Source organism: Mus musculus, chromosome 11, assembly GCF_000001635.26.
Source record: "Mus musculus strain C57BL/6J chromosome 11, GRCm38.p6 C57BL/6J".
Taxonomy (NCBI): Eukaryota; Metazoa; Chordata; class Mammalia; order Rodentia; family Muridae; genus Mus; species Mus musculus.
Window position 1 is genome coordinate 67,968,195 of NC_000077.6, and position 20,134 is coordinate 67,988,328.

The 20,134-nt window shown below is 44.6% G+C and overlaps 1 protein-coding gene across 6 annotated transcripts in view; it reads left to right on the forward strand.

The window, feature by feature from the left end:
• Window positions 1-20,134, forward strand: part of Stx8 (syntaxin 8) — a 240,738-nt gene that overhangs the window by 1,784 nt on the left and 218,820 nt on the right. For 2 of the 6 annotated variants that reach the window (XM_030246161.1, NM_018768.3), the window contains exons 2-4: window positions 1,578-1,677; window positions 5,039-5,133; window positions 16,369-16,479. In XM_030246161.1, coding sequence (XP_030102021.1) covers window positions 1,578-1,677; window positions 5,039-5,133; window positions 16,369-16,479 — 306 coding nt within the window. Of the gene's footprint in view, window positions 1-1,577; window positions 1,678-5,038; window positions 6,401-16,368; window positions 16,480-18,130; window positions 19,416-20,134 lie in introns of those variants that run through there. The other 4 variants (NM_001356314.1, NM_001361351.1, NM_001361352.1 and 1 more) reach the window with 4 other exon arrangements.

Sequence of the window (20,134 nt, forward strand, 5' to 3'; positions counted from 1 at the left end):
TCTAGAGGCACTTAAGTTAGGTCCCGTTCCTAAGCAACAGGATTTAGTTACGGGGTTTTACATGTTTGATGTGCCGTCACAGAGCTGGACTGAAGCTCCTGTCTTCATAGATTATTTACTTATTGCATGGAGGCAGTAAGTAAAGTGTGGGGAAGCTGGGGCTAGGACTTATTTTTTTATTATTCTGATGTTTTTTTTTTTAAACACCTGCTCTTTTTCATGCACACCTATACCAGATTATACTGAATGATTCATATGGCTGTATACATGAATCTAGGCTTAGGGGTTGCCACAGCCTCTGAAGTGCTTGTGGAGTTCACAACACAAAGTTCTCTGTATAGGACCTGGAGCCGCATCCCCAGCCCAAGCTAGACACTTCAGTGGCTGAGCCTAGTGCATTGCGCAAGCTATAGACAAATGCTTCCCCATCCATCTGTGCCCTTAGTAACGCCCAGCCCCTTTTCTTTAAAGTTGGAGACTGATCTCTAAGTTTTACCCAGGCAGCTTCTAGCTGACTAACGTTGAAGTTACAAGTCCCTTGTCTCAGCCTCAAGTAGCTGAGGTTATAAGCTACTACTTCCAGTGCTGGAATATTTTAGAGACATAAGCTAGTTATTTTCTTATGGGTAAAGCTGGGACATCAGGGCAAACAGAAGTTTTCAATATTTTGCAATGGGCAGTCCTAGAGAATACATCATTCACTTGAGCACATGAGTTCCCACTTCTTAGGAGCAGACTGGTGTGAGAGATGAGACCAGAATTTAAAATGCTGTGAAGAGGAAAACACAGGGTGCTGTTGGGTGTTGACTTGAATTTTTTTCTTTTGAAGATTTATTAATTTATTTTATGTATGTGAGTACACTGTCACTCTCTTCAGACACACCAGAAGGGGGCATTGGATCCCATCACAGATGGCTGTGAGCCACCATGTGATTGCTGGGAATTGAATTCAGGACCTCTGGAAGAGCAGTCAGTGCTCTTACCTGCCGAGCTCTGAATCTTTTTTTTTTTTTAATTTATTTTTATTTTAAGTGTGTGGGTGTTTTGCCTACACGCATGTGTGGGTGTCATGTGCTTGCCTGGCAACTTTCATGGGCTAGAAGAGGGTATGAGACAATTCTGAACTGCCATGTGGGACCTGAGAATTGAACCCAGGTCCTCAGGAAGAGCATCAGTGCTCTTAACCGCTGAGCCAGCCCCTGATTTAGCTTTTCATTTGAATCTTTCCAAGCCCAACACTGTTGAGCAGCAAGTGGAAAGCCAGTCAGCGTTCTGAGAGAACTGTGGCAGGCTGAGGAGTCTGCCAGGCTCTCCTGTCAGAGCGGTTTTTTTTTTTTTTTTGCTGCAGATACACAGTTCCTGCTGTCCCTGCAGTGTGCTTCTGCACGTCACTTCTCATCTTTCCTCTGTGTCTCCTGCCCTGAAACAGTGTCTCCTTGTCACTGTGTTCTTTTAGACCAGGCTGGCCTCGCACTCCTTCCTCCACCTTTGCAATGCTAGGATTAAAGGCATGCAATACCACACTCAGCCAGCACTTTCTTTTAAAGAACTTTAACCTGACTTTGACTTTGATGCAGGTTCTCCACATACGATTCTACGTGTCAGATAGCCCAAGAAATCGCTGAGAAGATTCAAGAACGAAATCAGTGTGAAAGAAGAGGTGAAAAGACACCGAAGGTAATACATGGAGGAATCAACGTGCTAAGCTCCGATGTCTGAAACCATTGCTAGATCTGGGGCATGCGGGGCGTTGTGGGGTGGTGTGTATGTGTGTGTAAGTCTTTTAAATCTTTGAAATGTGTTTTCATATGTTGTAGCGAATTTTACTTTTTTTGCCACTCCCCGGAGATATAAAATCCTCTATATTTCATTCACTGACTTTATATAGCTGCTGTTCTTCATACTTTTGATAGCCACTGGCATCACACTCCATAGAGTTCACACCTTTGGCAGCTGCTGGCACCCTACCCTTGGGTGTGTGTGTGTGTGTGTGTGCATGCACCTGTATGTACTTGTGTGCATGTGGAGGCCAGAAGTTGTTTTGTCACTTTCCACCTTGTCCTTTTGAGACTGGGTTTGCCATTGAATCAGGTGTTTACCAACTTAGTCAGACTGGCCAGTTAGCTCCAGGCTGCCGTGCCTGACTTTTGCCTCCTGTGTGGCCTGCTGGGGATGAAACACAGATCCCCAAGAGTGTGCAGCAAGCCGGTTCCCAAGCCCTCCCCTAGCCCCCTGTGTTTTGTTTATAATAACTCCTTATCCAATTGTGTGGGCTACATAGGGAGATCTTATCTCAACACCAAACAGGTTAAGCAGCAAACCAAAGAAATAAATGCAGTACCCAGTCATGTGCACACTATGATAGGCACAGGCACTCCCCTTTATTTTGCATAAATATCATTTGTCTTATTTTCATTCTCTTTTTCCCCTTCAGGGTAATTTTACTTGTTTGTTCATTCATTCGTTTGTTTGTTTGTTTGCTTGCTTGTTTTTGAGTCAGGGTCTCGCTGTGTAGCCCAGGGTGCCTTGGAATCACTGTGTAGTCCAGGCTAGACTTACACCATGATCTCATCTCCTGAGCCTAAGATTACAGATGTTTGTCATTTTATAGGTAATTTTATAAAATGTCACTAAAAAAAAATTGCACTGTATCTTAATTATCAATAACAAGATTCCAAATGGATTTTAAATAGACAGGTAGTGGGTTTGTGGATTAAGTAAAGGGGCGGGGTCAGGTTTTCAGTAGTGCTAGTGCTTCCTTTTGATCCACTCTAAGCGCAGCGTTTACTACGTAGTTACTGTGTGCCCACTACCAGTTTACAAATATTCCTTCAGATTTTGTTGATATTATTTTATGTTTTTAATTAATTAATTAATTAATTAATTAAGAGACAGGCTGTCATACACCCAGGCTGTGCTTCTGTAGTTCAGGCTGGTCTTGGGCTCCTTATCCTCCTACTTCCACCTTCTGAGTGCTGGCATAGTAGGTCTGAGCCACCATACCTGGCTTGATCACTCTACTGAATTGACTTTGTGCGTGTGTGTGCACACACGCAGTATATGTACTTGTTTATGTGTGTATATACACGTGTGTGTCTCCGTGTGAAGGCCAGAGGTTAAGGATGGGTGCTTTCTTGATTGCTGGGTAGTTTTTTTGTCTTATTGTTGTTGTTCTTGTTATTGTTTGCTTGTGGGGTTTTTGTTTGCTTGTCTGTTTTGTTTTGAGACAGCATCTCTCATTGAACTTGGAACTTAACCAATTTGGGTAGACCAGATGGCTAGTGAGCCCCATCGATGCTCCCATCCCCATATCCTCAGTGCTGGGATCATCAGCGTGCCTGGCCTTTTTACATGGGTGCTTGGACCTCAAACTCGGGTCTTCGTGCTTGCATAGCAAGCACTCTCCTGACAGAACCATCTCCCCAGCCCCGAACTGATTCTCTTTCACTTTCTCAAGGGGATTATTCTCCATCTGCAAGTAATACTTTAGTTTCCTTTGAGCCCTTAGTATTTCCTGAGTCTTGATCTGTTAGTAAGAACTTCTAGATCACAGCTGAGTGATACTGTTCAGACAGTGTCGTCTAAATTTCCCTACACTGTGTTAATCATATGCTTATTCTGTTTTTAATCTTTGACACTGCGAGCTTTCTTTTTAGGGTTCTACCACTAAGCCAGTCTTACCTTGCAAGATAAAATTGTACTTCATGGTAGCATCTTGTCCTTTTCAATGTAGTTCTGAGTTTTCTGATAGTTCACTAGCGTTTTGTCATCCTTGAGTGGGAATGGCATGCAGGAGTTTTTGTTTGTTTTGTTTTTTCAGTTATTTAAGTCAGTGGTTTTGCTTCTTTTTTGTATATTCTGAAATTTCTGCTTTATTACAACTAAGGAAGTTTTCTCTTGATTATTAAATATTATTTTCTTATAAAATTTTAAGAGATCTTACTACGGAATGCTCCCCTATGGCATCACAGTGCAGTTGGTTTCTGGGCTATTTTCTTTTTGGGTGACATTTCATTTTATGACTTGATTTAAAATTTGTAAAATTACATTTGTTTGAGTGTGCGAGTATGTGTGTGTGTGTGTGTGTTGTGTGTTGTACCCTTTGGATAGAGTTTGTGGTGTGTGTGTCCTACTTCTCCCTGAGCTATATAGCTGCTACTTTGTTGTTGTTTGTTGAGTGAGGGTCTCACTGGAAGCCTTTGCTGGCCTGGACCATGCTGACCTTTAACTCTTTCTTAGAGATCCTCTCACCTCCTCAGAGCTGGGATTATAGGCGCGCCCCAACTCGCACCCTAACATGCCCCAAGTAACTGCTACTTTTAGCAAGCAGCAGTGAGAACAGTGGCATTCTGCCTTTTTAATATTCCTCTCTGATTTCATCCATGGTCCAATATGTTTTCATTTAAATGGGTCCTTTTGTTCTTCACATTTCCAAATGTCAGAGTGGGGCTCTCCCCACCCCTTCTTCATCTTTAGAGTCACAAACAGACATGTCCTCTGGGTTTTGAGGATGATTGGAGAAAATTCCCACAGTTGTAGAAGAAGAGCCATGCATGGTTAACATTCCTTTCATGGAAACAGAGCACGCACTCTCCAGTGTTCACATGGGCTATAAATACACCAGAGTGCTCAGAGACCAGTCAGGATGGTAATGGGACCTGACACCTTGTCATCTGAAGTATGGTTGAGGGAACTGTTGGGCTTTGCTTTTGAGCATAGACTGGGGGAACACAATTTCCTGCATGGCTCCAGGGTGGATAAAATACAGTGAATTTTACAGAAGAATTCCAGTTGAGTATGAATGCAGGCTGACAGTTTCCACTCAGTATCTGCGTTCCCGTGTGGACCAGGTTGCCATGAACAGGCAGGTGCACTATGGGTACAAGCTCCAGGTGGGTGGCTAGACCAGGATGCCATTGAGACCTTTACAACCCTGAGAGTGTCCTTGGGAGGCCAAGCCTCTCTCCCAGGCCTTTTTAACTTAGCAGATGCTACACCGCAGGCCCAGTGGACTCAGGCTGTGTCCTTCTCTTTGCAGCTTACCTTGACAATCAGAACGTTGTTGAAGAATCTGAAGGTAAAGATCGACCTTTTGAAGGACTTACTGCTAAGAGCTGTGTCGACACGCCAGATGTATCCATGTAAACATTTCCACCTTTTCTGGAGTGGGAGGAAAAACAATCTTAAGACAGGAAGGAATCTGGGCCATCCAGATTTTTCCACAGCTCAAGGAGGACTTGGTTTCCACACTGTTGCTATAATTTTACATTCTGTCTTAAGTGTCTGCTCACTGTTACAGTGACTGTGCTAGCAAGGGACGACCTACCTAAGGAATGAATTTGTTTGGGTATAACCTTGACAGGCAGGAAGCTAATGCTTTCTGTCAGTGCTTTGTGGAGCTGCACACTGCTCTCTGTCACTGCCTTGAGGATGGCTGGATGCTGCTCCAACCAGAGGACTTCCATGACACTTCTGAGCGGTGGTTCCCTGCTGGACGTTGCAGAACATTTCCCCCCCTTTTCTCAGTAGCCCAAGCAGGACTCAGATTCACTTTGTAGCCAAACCTCTGCCCTCACATCCTGAGAACTCAGGTAAAGGCATACTCCGGTGCACCCAGTTTTGTGTGGTGCTGGGGATGGCATCAGGACTCTGCATGCTAGCCAAATGCTCCCCCGACTGAGCAGTCTCTCATTCCTTGGGATGTCTTGTAATCTGCTTCGTGCCCAATAACATCCTTTTTGCTTTTTAAAATTTCAGCCATAGGCTGGAGAGGTATGACTTGCCTGTCTCATTCTTTCAGGGACACAGGTAAATGTCCCTAGTTTGGGAGCTTTGGGGGTAGAGTGTGTTGGGACTTGATTAAGGCAAGCTGGGTCATCTGATCCTCTTTTGTGAGCCGGGTGGTTGTACACATCTGTGATCCCAGCACTGAAGAGTGAGGCGGGGTAGAGCGTTAAAAGCCAGCCTGGGCTACATAGTAAGTTTGAGGCCAGGCTAGGCTCTATGATGAGGCACCCTTCCCCACCCCACCCTGTCTCAAAGCAAACATTTTTTAAAAGAAATTCACGATGTAACCTGCTACTAAACTAATTCTTCAAACCTAGTTTATATTGAAGTGAAAACTGACCCCACATTTGTTTTTCTTTAAATTGTCTGTAGTTCAGGCCAAAAATATGACTCTTGGTAGCAGAGGAAACTGTGTGTCCTGGCCTTAAATGTGGGGAAACGTAGGAATACAACTTTTTTTGACAAAACCATTGAAGGTGTTTCAAAAATACATTTTCTCCTAAAGGAACCCTTTTGTGTTAGCAGGATGGTTGGCATGACTTAGTTGCATGGTTTTCCGTATGTTTAATTATTAATCTTCTGAAGTTTCAAATAAAAGTCTAATTTTAGTAAACAATGGGGGCCTTCTTTCAAACCCAATTGAAATATTCTGGCATGTAATTTTACCCTCTGCCTGGTATCATTTGGTGCTGCCCTGTTAGTCTGTTACATAAAGAGCTTTTATTTTACCCCAATCAACAGGTTTTAATCCACAGACCTTGAGTGGTTTCTGATGGGTGGGGCTGGCTCCTCTTCTTTCAGAAGTAAGCGCTGGGAAGTTTGCACCTATGTCTAAGGTAGAGGACTCATTTTAGTGTAACCAGCAGCATATTCATCAGAAAGGTAGCTAGATACTGTCTCATGGCTGTTAGTACCTGTTTGCTAACTTCTAGGAAGATAATTATTGTGCTGCACTTTATTTATATATATGCTAACCCTGTAGAGCAAGAGACATATAAAATTCAAGAACTCTAGGTCCTGTCCCTAGTCCCTGGTAGACAGTAAAGAGCGAGCACTCAGTGTGTAATTGCCTTCATTTTTGTTGACACCTTTTAGTCTGGTCAGCTGTTGTAATGGACTTTTGGTTTTGTTTTGACCTCATAATGAGATCCTACATGTCACATATTTATGTTATGATTCATAACAGCAGCGAAATCACAGTTAGGAAGGACCAATGAAATAGTTTCATGGCTGGGGGTCACCACCACATGAGGAACTATGTTAAAGGTTGCAGCATGAGGAAGGTTGAGAATTACTAAATTAAAACATTAGCAAAGCTTGAGGGACTATGAATATGAATGATTTCATATCTCCTGGGGTGGGGGGAAGGAAACCTCAACTGGATTATAAAAGCTTTTTAAAATAATCTTTTTTTCTTTTTTCCTTCAAGTAATTGCGTTTTGCTGGTAGAGGTGACATTTGGATCATACACCACACGGGGGTGCTCTTAAACCTGTTTTCAGGGAAGCCCCCTCCTTTTTTTTTTTTTTTTTTTTTTTTTTTTTTTTTTTCTTCTAGACTGGAAAAGGAGGTGGTGAATTCAATAAACTTCTTTTGTTAGCTTGTTTGATGCTAGAGATTGAACCTAGAGTCCTAGACCTGCTAGGCATGTATTCTACAGCTCCAGCCCCAGGTAGCATCTTCCGTTTCTTCAACATCATTCCTCTTAAAACATTTTTACTAATTCAGGCTTTCCTCCAGATTTAAGCCACTTGTCAGTGCTAGTTACTTCATATGCTTGGTCTTGGTGATTTCTTTCCTTCTTTATAAAAAAAGGTGACGTGGTCAGATCAACCTTGGGACCTCATGTCACAGAAAATAGGTGAAGAGATCCCAACATCACAGCAGGGAGTTTTATAGAGAGAGGACTCCTGGATAAGCCAGGATCTTTCCCAGGACCCTACAGCTATATATACAGGAGTCAGGTTCAAATATGTGACTATCTGGCTCCAAGTCCATTGTTTTAAGCTGAATTCTCCTTTAGTAGATAGAATATAGTCACAGGTAACCTGGCGTGTCTTGGACTCAAATTTTCTATTAACTGTATGTTGCTGTCACACAGATTCTCAAGGACCTTCTTAGTCACTGAAGTGTTAAGCACCCGTCACTGTGGCCTGTTAGTTACATCTTATCATGATCTTTAGTTTAAAAAATGGCTGTAAATCTCTGATAGAATGGCTCTTTAAAAATCATTTTAATTTTATTTGTATATTGTGATTGTGTGTGTATGTGCTTTTGTGTGCACAGTACCTGAGAAAGCCAGAAAGGGTGTTGGAGTTACAGGCAGTTGTGAGCTGTTCAGTGTGGGTGAACTCGTGTCCTGTAGGAGAACAGCCAGTGCTCATAACCGTGAAGCTGTCTCTCCAGACCACACAGGGCAACTTCTAATTACTGTCCTAGGGAGCAATTAGTGTTGAGTGACTTTTATTTCTGAGGCAGGGTCTCACTGTGTAATTCTTCCTAGCCTGAAGCTTGCTTATGTAGACCAGGCTCTCCTGGGACTCAGAGGTTGGCCTGCCTCTGCCTGCCTGAGTGTTGAGATTAAGGTGAACACCAGCCTACCCGGCACTGGGTGACTTTTTAAATGCGAATCTTTGAACAGCACATCTCCTTACTGAGCTGAATAATTGAGAATTGATGGGACTTTCCTGAACATGTTTACATCTCCCTGTCTTCATGAAGTTGTCCAAAAACTACTGGGAGGTACCAGAAAGAGAAGTTCTTTTCTAGACACTCAGATTCATGAGTGTGGACTTGAGATGTCACATTCTTTCCTGAAAGGTGGTTTTGTTTTGTCTTTTTCAAAGGAAAGCGGTGTGCTTTGACTCCATTAGCATGTAATTAATAAGACAGAGTCCTGCGGAGTGCTCAGATCTGCTGGATACATTTCTAAAATAGTTCACTAATGTCTCTGATACAGGGTCTCATCCTGTATCCCAGGCTAGGCAATCCTGCTACTTCTCAGCCTTTTAAGTGCCAGGATTATGGATGCGAGCCACCGTGCATGGATACAGAAAGCATTCACTTGTATTTCTAGCTTTTCTGTGATAGTCATTTTAGTTGCCTCACTGGGTTGCAGGACTACACTGTGCTGGGGGGGGGGGGCTCCATGTAGATTTCACATCATACTCAAAATATTCTCAGCTGGCTTTTCAGGGGCTTCCTCCTTTGTTAGCTTTTCAAAACCAGCACCTGTACCTTTTGTGAGTGTTAGCTGGTCCTGGGAACTGAACTCAGGTCCTCTGGAAGAGCAGCTCTTGACTGCTGAGCCAACTTTCTAGCCCCATCCTTTACCTTTTTTTTTTTTTTTTTTTCTTTTTTTAAAGGCAAAAACAGTCTCTTTACAAAAGGATTCATATCAGAGGTATTTTGATGCCTTCAGAGAGGGCCTGTGCAGATAGGGTTTTTTTGTTTGTTTGTTTTTGTTTTTTAAAGAAATCTCTTACTGGTCCTCAACTCTGAGTTTTAGGAACAGTGATGGGTGAGAAGATGTGGTAACCACTGTATAGTTAGTGGAATGGCTGCAGCCCTGGGGAGGTGTGGAGATTCTAGAAACATCATCGCTGGAGCGGCAACAGAGATGAAATTCTCCAACACTGACTCTCTTTGACAGAGTTTTCAGTGGTATCTGGGAATGTGGGAAAAATAAGACATGGTGCTTGTGTTTGGAGAAGCTTCATCAATTATAGTCTGTCACTAGATCTCTTTATAGGTTTTGGTATTAAAATCTTGTTATTATTTTCCACAGTAGTAGGTAGTTTTGGTTGCTATTGATTTTTGTCTTTGAATCTCCAATCCATACATGGGCAAATGTACGATTGGTAGCTGCTTGCCCATGTCCCTAGCTTGGAAGTCTGGCACCTTGGTGCTGTGGGATCAACACTGACTTGGAGACCACCCAGGGCTGAGGGTGAAGGGCAGCCCTATCACTCGAGGCCAGAGAGTTCAGCCTTCCCTGGCTTGAGTTGCATTATCTACGAGGTGGAACTAATCCTGTTTTGGGAAATAGAAGAAGCACTTTTGAAGTGCCTCATGGGATTAGCCCCCTTCCATCATTGAGATAGTCACCAGGCTGTGGAAGGGGCTCAGCAAGTAAGGGCACTTGCCACCAACCCAGATGGCCTGAGCTTGACCCTGTATCTTCCACACTAGTTGTGCAACATACACACAAATAATGAAGTGTAAAAAGAAGGTACTCACCAGTAGTAATCAGGACAGCCTAACCTCCTACCTAGTGCCTCGCTGAATTTGATAATGTAAAGAATCCAGGTGAGGGGCTACAGGGATGCTCGCTGGTTCAGAGCACTTGTTGCCCTTGCAGAGGACCCGGGTTCGTTCCCAGCACTCACATGGTGGATCCAGTTCCAGGGATCCAGTGTCTTCTTCTGACCTCCAAGGGCACCAGGCACGCATGTGGTACACACATGCAGGCAAAACGGTTCATACACATAAAATAAATCTAAAAAAGAGCTTTTTTTTTTTTTTTTTTTAAAGTGAGCTATGAAAAACTGAGCTGTGTTCTCAGGCTTCTCTGTTAAGGCATGGAGGGGCGATCGGAGGCTTCCTTCTCCAGTGGAGCTCAGTTCCCAAGATAAAGACTACAGTCTTAACTCTTTAAAATTACAGTTTTACTTTGTGTGTGTATGTACGGAGGCCTCTCCTTCCACTCTGAGGGTCGCAGTGACTGAAATGACACCCCCACGCTCTGCAACAGGCACCTTTAACAACTGAGCCATCTCGAAACCCCAAGGCTAAATACCAGAGGTTGCCAAAAAATTAAGTCCTAGGAAAATACTTTCTAACAGCTTTTTCTGCATGTGTTGAGCTCCCCGAAGGATTACCCGTAGGGGCAGTGCTCTGTCAGGGACAGCAGAGAAGCTGGGCTTTGGCACAGAGGTAGGGATTGGTCCTACAGGATCAGACCTCACGATCAGACCTCACGTCTCCACAGCTTTGCCAGGCTACATGAAAATATCAATGGTGCCGAGGGCAAAGGGCCAGTTAGTGTAGACGTCCTCCTGTTCCTCTGTTCTCTGACTTTGCTTGTTATTCCCAAGTTAGTAGGAGAGGAGGCTCCCGGCACCAGCCCCCAGCCGGGTCCTCTGTTCTTCTTACCTTTCTTAGCCTTAGGCACAGCTTGTCTGCACCTCCTCACTCTCCAGCTATCATCCACACGTCCACATACATGCAGTGTACATCAGAGATGGCACAGTTCTGCAGTCTCCTGTCACTTCCCCTTCATCTGTCTCCTTGGGGGTCTGTTGTTTCCGTGTACTAGTATAATATAAATGAAATATAAACGGAAGAGGCAGTGTGGGTAATTGTGTAGTTTTCCAAGCTTTAGCAGGAGCCTCTAGAGATACTGAGTTGGCGTATTAGGCTGTGTTCCTTATCGAAAATAAGTGGGACCAGAAGTATTTCAGATATAGGAATATTTATATGTACATGATGAGACATTTCTGATGGGGACGCAGGTGTAAATATAAAATGTGCATTTACACATAGCCTAGTGTTAATTTTATAGACTATTTAAAATAATTTTGTGCACAAATCCAAGTTTCACATTATGAAAATTTTCACCTACAGTATCATGAGGAAGTGCTCAGAAGCTAACAAATTTCAGAGCACTTGAGATTTTAGATTCCGGGGTTAGAGATGCCCCTGCTGTACTGGTATTGTTTTAAACAGGATTGAAACAGTGGGCAGTGCTGGCTGCCCTGGGGTGGAGAAAGCCCAGGGTGTTTAGTGTCCAGCAAGCATGCAGGAGGAAGCCCTGGCAGAGTAGAAAGAGCTGGGCTTTAGCCTATACAGCTTATTCATGCTGGTTCTCTATTTCCTACCAGAGAAACAGTGAGAACTAGGGGATCCATAGGGCACCTCTAGTGTCAGGCATCTTCAGTCCTGATCTGCAGACCCTGTTACCCGCTCACTCGTGCTGCCTCTCACAGTGGTCCCAAGTGCTGGCTCATTCCAAACATTGCTTTAAACCTGTAACTTGCATTCATTACATTTATTTCATTTCAGAACATACCTTTAAAGTTTTTATAGCATAAAAATATTTTCTACTAATACGTTTCTTCTTCTTTTTTTTTTTTAACCAAGAACTCCTTTTTCTCCCACAATGACATCCTGTCCCATCTCATTCTTCATCACAAACAATGTGAATGGTTGTGGTTTATCATCGCAGATTTTCTAGGCAGGAAATACATATACATACACATACATACATACATTTATACATACATACATACATACATACATACATACATACATACATACATATAAATACGAAATTCTTCCGGCAGTAAAGGGCTCACCTTGTAATGTGTTCCTTGATCTTTTGTTTCCTTTTAGCACATACACCATGGTCGTGCACGTGCACACAGATGAAAAAGCCAATGATTCAAAACATTATTTATTACTGTTTACACCTTGGTTGCCAGTTCTCTTTCCTTAGAGGCACTTTTTTTTTTACAGGCTTATAAAGTATTTTCTACACACACACACACACACACACACACACACATACACACACCATACCACATACATACCACACACACGCATGCACACAGACTCAAACAAACACACACACACACACACACACGCATGCACACATACACACACATACCACACACCACACACATCACACACACACACACACACACACACACACACAAACCTCTGCCTGGTCTTTATGAGAACGTTAACTGTCCAACGGTTAGCTTGTTGCTGTAGCTGCGTCTCTCCTCCCTCCATTTCTCTTGAGCACTGTGCGTTTTAGAGCTTATTCCATGAAAACCGATTCCAGTGTGCCCTTGTGTATACCCAGAGTTGTCAGTCACCACCACCAGCACCCTGTAAGCAGCTTCCTTTTCAACCTGAAATCATTGCCATCGGGGCCTTAGTTCCTTACTCGTGAATATTCAGGATGCTTCCAGAATTTGCTGAAATAATTTTGCAGTGGACTTCTGTGCTCTCGAGTTGTCGAATTTGCATACATGAGTGGATCTGTGGGAATGTTGACGTCTTGCTAGGCTCACAGAAGGCAGCCTGGCAGTTGGTTAAGCCCATTGGCATGCCCCTAAAGAAGGTAGGCACGTGCCTGGCTCCTGAGTCCTCTCCTGGCCTCTTGTCAGTTTTCTACCCTGATAGGTAAGGGAGGGGTCTTGGAATTGGTGCTTCTTTTAGTCACAGGCACCTGGTTCCTGCTAGAGGCTTTAGTGCCCGCTGGCTTTGTCCTGTTATGGCCTTTGCCTCCCTTTTGTCATTAGAAGTTTTATTTTAAGAACTCTTATGTGATTGGACTGAGGTGATGACTCAGTGGACAAAGTGCTTGCTTGCATTGCAAGCTTGGGAATTTGAGTTCAGACCCCCCCCAGCCCTCACACAAAAGCCTGGCACAGTCTAGTCAGTCAGCAGTCTCTGGGTTCCATGTGAGGCCCTGCCTCAAAAATGAAGACACCTGGTCGCCCTGTGTGCATGAACTATTCATACAGGGGAACAACACACATGCATGCATGTATGTGAGTGGACACGCACGCATGCTTGCACGCACCATGTTTTAGGTAGTCAATGTCTCCAAGGCTTTTACTCACTATCTGTAGATTTTCATCCCTTCCTGGAAAGATTTTTCTCATTCAAGATTATTAAAACATTTGTCTATGCATTATTCTAATAGTGCTTATACAATTTTGTCTTTTAATGTTTTAAGTTCCAGAACCACTGGAATTGGTGCATAATTTTAACACTGAGTTTTGTTGAGCGAATGTCCAATGTATGTTTCTTGGGTGGTTAGATGATAAGATCTCTATAGAATGACAGGTCGGCAGGGCAGGGTGGGTGAACCGAGCATGTAGGGAAGGCTAGCTGATATTGGGAAGTGACCAATAGCCCCACAATCTAGGAGTTCCACTCTGCCTTGTTCTGTATAATTCTTGTCACAGCTTCTGTTTTTCTCCCTGCCCCATCACCCAAGGAACATTGTTTAAATTGACTAAAAGGTTTCTGCTTTATTGGTAGTTTATCATTAACTTGAAAGACATAGATACTTCTTCTTGGTTGGCACTGATCAGAAGACTAATATCTGGCCCTTTTCTTTTATTACAGAAGAAGAATATCTGGGGTTTCTGTTTCTTAGTTACAGTTGCAACACTGTGGTTTCCAAGCTGGGTACGTGGTGACTGCCGTCAGCAGGAGATGGAAAAGTAATGGGAGTGATTTGAAGTGATTTGACCCAGGGATGTGTGGCGCACTGGAATGCTGAGAGAATCCATTTATTGTTATTTTTAATATGGAGAGTAACTGTGGTGCAAAGACTAAGGTTTAGGAGATTTATGATTTTTCTAATAACTTCGTTATTGAGGGAGACTTTTTTTTTTTTTTTTTGGCCGGGGTCTGTTTACTGTTCCTACTAGCTAGCCAGCACTCCTCTGTACAAAATTAACAGCAGAACTTGTGGATCCATGAGCCGTGTATTTCCCTCCCAGGCAGTAGTGATGCTATTCCTTGGTTCTGCCGAGCTCTCAGAAATCTTTGGGGCCTGAACACTATGTTTTATGACCCCTTTAAATTTTTTCCTATTACTTTATGTATTTGTATATGTACTGTGCGCCTGTGTGGGCACACTCATGCTGTGGTGTGTGTGCGCCTGTGTGGGCACACTCCTCATGCTGTGGTGTGTGTGCCTGTGTGGGCACACTCATGCTGTGGTGTGTATGCCTGTGTGGGCACACTCATGTTGTGGTGTGTGTGCCTATGTGGGCACACTCATGCTGTGGTGTGTGTGCCTGTGTGGGCACACTCATGCTGTGGTGTGTGTGTTGAGAGAATCAGTTCTCTTCTACTATATGGGTTCCTGCACTCAAACTGAGGTCCTCAGGCTTGGTGGCAAGCACCGTCCCCGGTGAACCAGCTCACCAGCCCCTCATGATCCCGTTTTACAAAGAAAAGAATCTGTAACCCGAAGCAGCCATCTTTCATGCTTTCTGTTGTTGCCAGAATTGGTATTAGTGGCCAGCCCTGCTTCTCATGCCAGCCTTCAGGTCTGATGAAACAGCCATTTGGTTTAGAAAGAAAGAAAGAAAGAAAGAGAGAGAGAGAGAGAGGTGGGGGAGGGAGGGAGGGAGGGAGGGAGGAAAGGAAGGAAGGAAGGAAGGAAGGAAGGTAGATCAAAGCCTGATACAGCCCGTTTTCTTTTTGTATTTGATGTCAGACACGTTTTTTTTTTTCAAATCTGTTTACTTCCTGTATCCTGTCCTTGATGGTGTTTTCTTCAACATTTCTTTTACCGTTTTGTGTGTGTGTGTGTGTAGATGTGGTTATACACACACACACACACACACACACACACACACACACACACACAGAGACAGGTGTGGAGGTCAGAGGTCAATGTCTACCATCTTCCTCAATCTTCACTCTTCATTCTTTTGAGAGAGGTCTCTCGGTGAACCCCAAGTTCATGGATTTGGCTAGACTGGCTGGCAGAGTGCTGCCTGGAACCTGCCTGTCTCCACCCCCCCACCCCCCACCTCCCACCAGTGCTAGGGGTTACAGGTGTGCACTGCCCTGGGATCCACACTCAAGAACTCAGGCTTGAGGGCAGCAGTTAATCGGCTGTGCCCCTCCTCAGCGCCGGTTCAGTGAACCCACAGAACTTAGCATCTAATGTTTGGTCTCAAGAAAGCTAGAATGTAAACCCTTGGTTGGTCACAGTTCACACGCCTGTAACTCTACACTCAGGAAGCTGATCAGGAGTGGGAGACCAGCTTGGGCTACACAGTAAGCTGTGTCTCAGAAAGACAAACACAAGAGGAACTTTGGGTTCGGGGCAGAGGGTGTGGCTTGGCAGTAAATCTGATGGCTCTGGAGTCAAGTCCCAGGACCAAAAATCTACTGAAAGGTGTTAAGTGTTCAGGAGTTCCGTATAAAGAACCACCCACACCTCAGTAGGTAGCATTAGGACCCTCGTCGGCCACGTTTACATGTCAGCTACAGCTTGTTTGTAGTTTCCCACAAAGATCCCATGGTACTTTTAACTACTGAGCTGACAGCACAGTGTTGCACAAAAGCAACCTTCAGGAAGCTTCTATCTGAGCTATTATGTGCACTGGAGATACCTCCCCCTTTCCAAACCGTAGGCTTTGCAGGAAGGGTGTTTTGAGTTTGTTTTTGCACTGCTAGGAATTATCCCGTCCCCATCTTAGGGTATTGATGAGTATGCAGACACCCTCGAAAGCTAACTCCTGTAGTTTAAGCCTAAGGCTCCAGACTGCCCTTGTAGACTGTTCTCTGGCAAAAGAAGGAAACAGACAAACCCAGTTTTTACCTAGTATACTCTTTAGTGATAGGACTCAAATAGTGATCTCGGTCAGTATCTGCATTATCCATTTGCATCAGTACAGTCATGGTCATTTACCTGAAGGATTCTGGGTAAGGGTAGCGGTGGGTGGAGCCTGTAATGGTTGCAGGTGACTTGGGTTAATAAAGTCCTAGGGAAATGAGCTAAGCCACCCACTGTTGGACCTTAACAACTGACCGCAGAACACAACTGGAGGGGGATCGAAGACAGAACCTGCTGGATGACCTTGTCACCCGAGAGAGACTGCTCCTGGCATCGTTTAAGAATGAGGGTGCAGAGCCGGATCTGATCAGGTACGATGCTTTCATTTACAGGGAGACCTGGGCTCCTGAGGACCTATGTGCTGTTCCTACAGGAGGAAACGAGTTCAGAAGAGAAACTACTCTCCAGTGTTCTAGCAATGAGTGATGGTTTCTATTCTGCATGGTTTCTGTTCTGTATAAAGTCTACTTGTTTATAGCATCTGACTGTATTTTCCCACTGAGCTTAGTTTTCATGAATTTTCCTGGATTTAGTAAGCCTGATGTGTTCAGCTTAAGCTCATGTTAGGTGAGGCATACTTATGGAGAATACAAGCCAGAAATTTTCTTTTGCCTTCTTTGAGTTTTCTGCCTGGTAAACTCTTGAAGTTGGCTTTTTGAAAATGGTGTCCTGGGCAAAGTCGCAGAGAGAGGGGCTTCCCTGGCTGGTTTCCTTTCCAGGCTCTTTGCCAGCCTGTGATGGGCACTGCATATAGCTAACAGCGGCCCTGAGCACAGCCTCCATTGCTGCGGCCAATGAAGGATAAGTTGTTGCATCTTTAGGTTGGCCTCTCCCCGCTTCTGGAACTTACGTTCATGGTTGGGAATATCACAGAAGGAAACAGGTTCAGAAGAGAAACTGCTCTCCTCGTCAGCGCTCTAGGACTGAGTGATGGATCCATCCCGGAGTTCAGGGAATCAGCTTTCTGCTTAGTTCTCAGGCATTTTGTAGTTTCCCAAGGGCCACTGCCAGGCCCCACCTCAAACGATCGATCCAAGTTGGTGTGGGTGGCCTCAGGTGGTTGTCATAAACAGCTAGGCTTGCAAACCACTGTCCTTGGACGAGCTGGAGGGGAAGCAGCAGTTCATTCCTGTTGGTTCCACGGTTCTCTGGTGCAGTTAAGTCAAGGGTGTCAGGGAGAATTTGCAAAACATACAAAGGTAGGTGAAGCTAAGTCATTTTTGTGAAGGATGAAAGCTGGGGTTAGGGAACATGGAGCTGTGTCTTGGGCAAGGTTTTAAAATGCAGGCAGAGGCTTGTGGGGCCAACTTACTGAGACTCCTTAGCTCTCTCTGGCCGTATTCCATCCCGTACATGACAGGTTGAAGTAAGAGGATGCTGATCCCGATTGGTGTGTCAAGGCAGGTGAGCAGGGGAATTCAAGGTGAGAACATGTCTTCCAGTAAGAACAGGGAAGAGAAGAAGCTAACAGGTCAGATGTCGTTGCTCACTCCTGTAACCTTGGCACTTGTGAGACCAAGGTTCGCTAGGATATTTAGGCCAGCCTGGACCACAGTGAGGCTCTGTTTCAGAGGAAGAAGGAGGAAGAGGAGGAGGAAGAGGAGAAGGGGAAGGATAAAGAAGGGAGGAAGAAGAGGAGAAAGAGAAGAAGAGATGACAACAACAACTTTAAACAAGGCAGTTGGTGAGAAATGTATATCCCGGGAAAATGACAGCCAAGTGGAGAGAGAATGATCAAAAGACAAGGAAAGGCTTAAATCCCCCATTGATGGTGGATTTGATCATGGAGGATAGTGACCCTGACCATTTGGTCAGAGGCTTTGTGCACCAGACTGTAGTCACTGCTCTTTATGAAGTGCCATTCAGTAATGCCAAGGGGTCACCTGAAGAGTGAGAACCTTTGTGGTTTGGGTTTTGTGGTTTCTGCTCCATCTTACCAGTCTTCCATCCCTGCTTTTACAGTCTCGGCATCTCTGTGTCCCTGTATCTCTCACCAGTTCCAGCTGAGCATCAGTGGCAGCACCTCGGTTGAAGGTTGAGCGTTCAGAATCGCAGCTCCCAGCTTGCAGATTAGTGGCAGTGTTTTCACAGGGTCTTGGGTGATTTGGAAACTACTGCTTTGTACCTCCCTGTCCTCCTCCTTTTCTGAGCCAGGGTCTCACTGCGTAGACCTAGAACATCTGGAACTCTGTGTAGACCAGGTTGGACTTGAACTCACAGAGGTCCTCTTACCTCTGCCTTCCAGAGTACTAGCTTTGCCTAATTCACTCATAACTGTGGCACTTTGCATCAGAGTCACCCAAGAGGCTCACTGAAAACAGAGGAAAGAAAAGGGGGAAAGTGCCAGCACCTATCTGCATGCTCACCGAGATCTACGTGGCAGTGAGGCTGGGGAAGCTCCTGTAGGTAGCAGGCTAGAGCCTCCGCGTCCTGTCAGAGAGTGGCATGTACTCTGTTTGCTTTCTAGACACTGGACACTGCTAGCTCAGCCGCTCTTTACAGCATCGCCTTTCAGAAGGACACAGGAGGGGAGTCAGTTCTAAAGTCAACCTGTTGGGAAGGTTGGGGTTTAGATGTAAAATGTTTTTAAAAAAGATTTTGTTTGTTTGTTTGTTTGTTCGTTTTTCGAGACAGGGTTTCTCTGTGTATCCTTGGCTGTCCTGGAACTCACTTTGTAAACCTGGCTGGCCTTGAACTCAGAAATCTGCCTGCCTCTGCCTCCCAAGTGCTGGGATTAAAGGTGTGCATCACCACAGCCTGGCTTAAAAAGATTTATTTTCTATACTTTCTTTCTCTCTCTTTCTCTCTCTCTCTCTTTCTCTCTCTCTCTCTTTCTCTCTCTCTCTCTCTCTCTCTCTCTCTCTCTCTCTCTCTGTGTGTATCATATATGTACATGTGTACAGGTGTCTTTGGAAACCAGGGGAATCAGAGGCAGTTGGACTTGAAGTTAATGGTGGTTTCAAGTCACTGAATGTGGATGATAGGAACCAATGGGTCCTCTGCAAGAGCAGCATAGGATTACAACCACTGAGCCATCTCTCTAGTCCCTAGATATCAAATTGTAACTTTTACATAATAGAAAGGCCTGGACCAGGCAGCTTACTAGTCCCTCAGTTATCTGGGGTTCTAGTTTATTGATTTTAAAACTGGGCCATGTTTTGCCCATTTTTTGTTATTGTTAGAACCACATGATGTGATTGCCTTTATGAGCTTTGCAAACAGTGAAATAAATGTCTTTAAAGATGTCATCTCTGGAGTGTTGTGTCTCCGCTGGGTCAGGGGAAGCTCACACTGCTGCCAGGTGTGAGGACCTTCTGTCTCACCTGTCACATGCTCTCCTCAAGCGACCTGCCATGTGCCGCCCTGGTACCACCCACCCTCCCAGCTGTCCCCTTCCAGTACCCAGTGTGCTGCCTGTTGCCTTATCATTACCTGACAGTCTTCTCTTAGGTCTAGCTAGAGGATCAACGTTGAGTAGTAGCTTATCATCTGTGTATATTTTAATCAAAGCTTCCTCAGGTCCTAGGATTTAAACCAAAGCCAGTGACTGGATGGGAGAATTTTAGGAAACTTGGCAGGTTCAGAGCAAAAGGCAGTCGTGGTTTCAGTTGGAGGCCTGAGGACCGTCTCTTTGCTGTCACTAGGGCTGCCTCCCACTGGTCCTGTGTGTTAAAGGTTGATCCACCTGCACCCAAAACAGCTACATATCAGTTTGTTGGTAAATGGTTGGGGTGACTTGGGGACAGAGAAACCAGACCGAGAATAAACTGAAGTAATGCATGAGTTCTGGAAGATCATGTAAGATGATCATGTAAGATCATGAAGATCATGTAAGATCACTAGCCTAACTCACCTGCATTTCCCCAAGATAGAGAGCCAAAGACAATGCGTGCACACACATGGGCGCACGCAGATTTTCCTTCAGTAAGCTTCCAGAGAAGTTGTGTTTAAGAAGTACATAAGCAC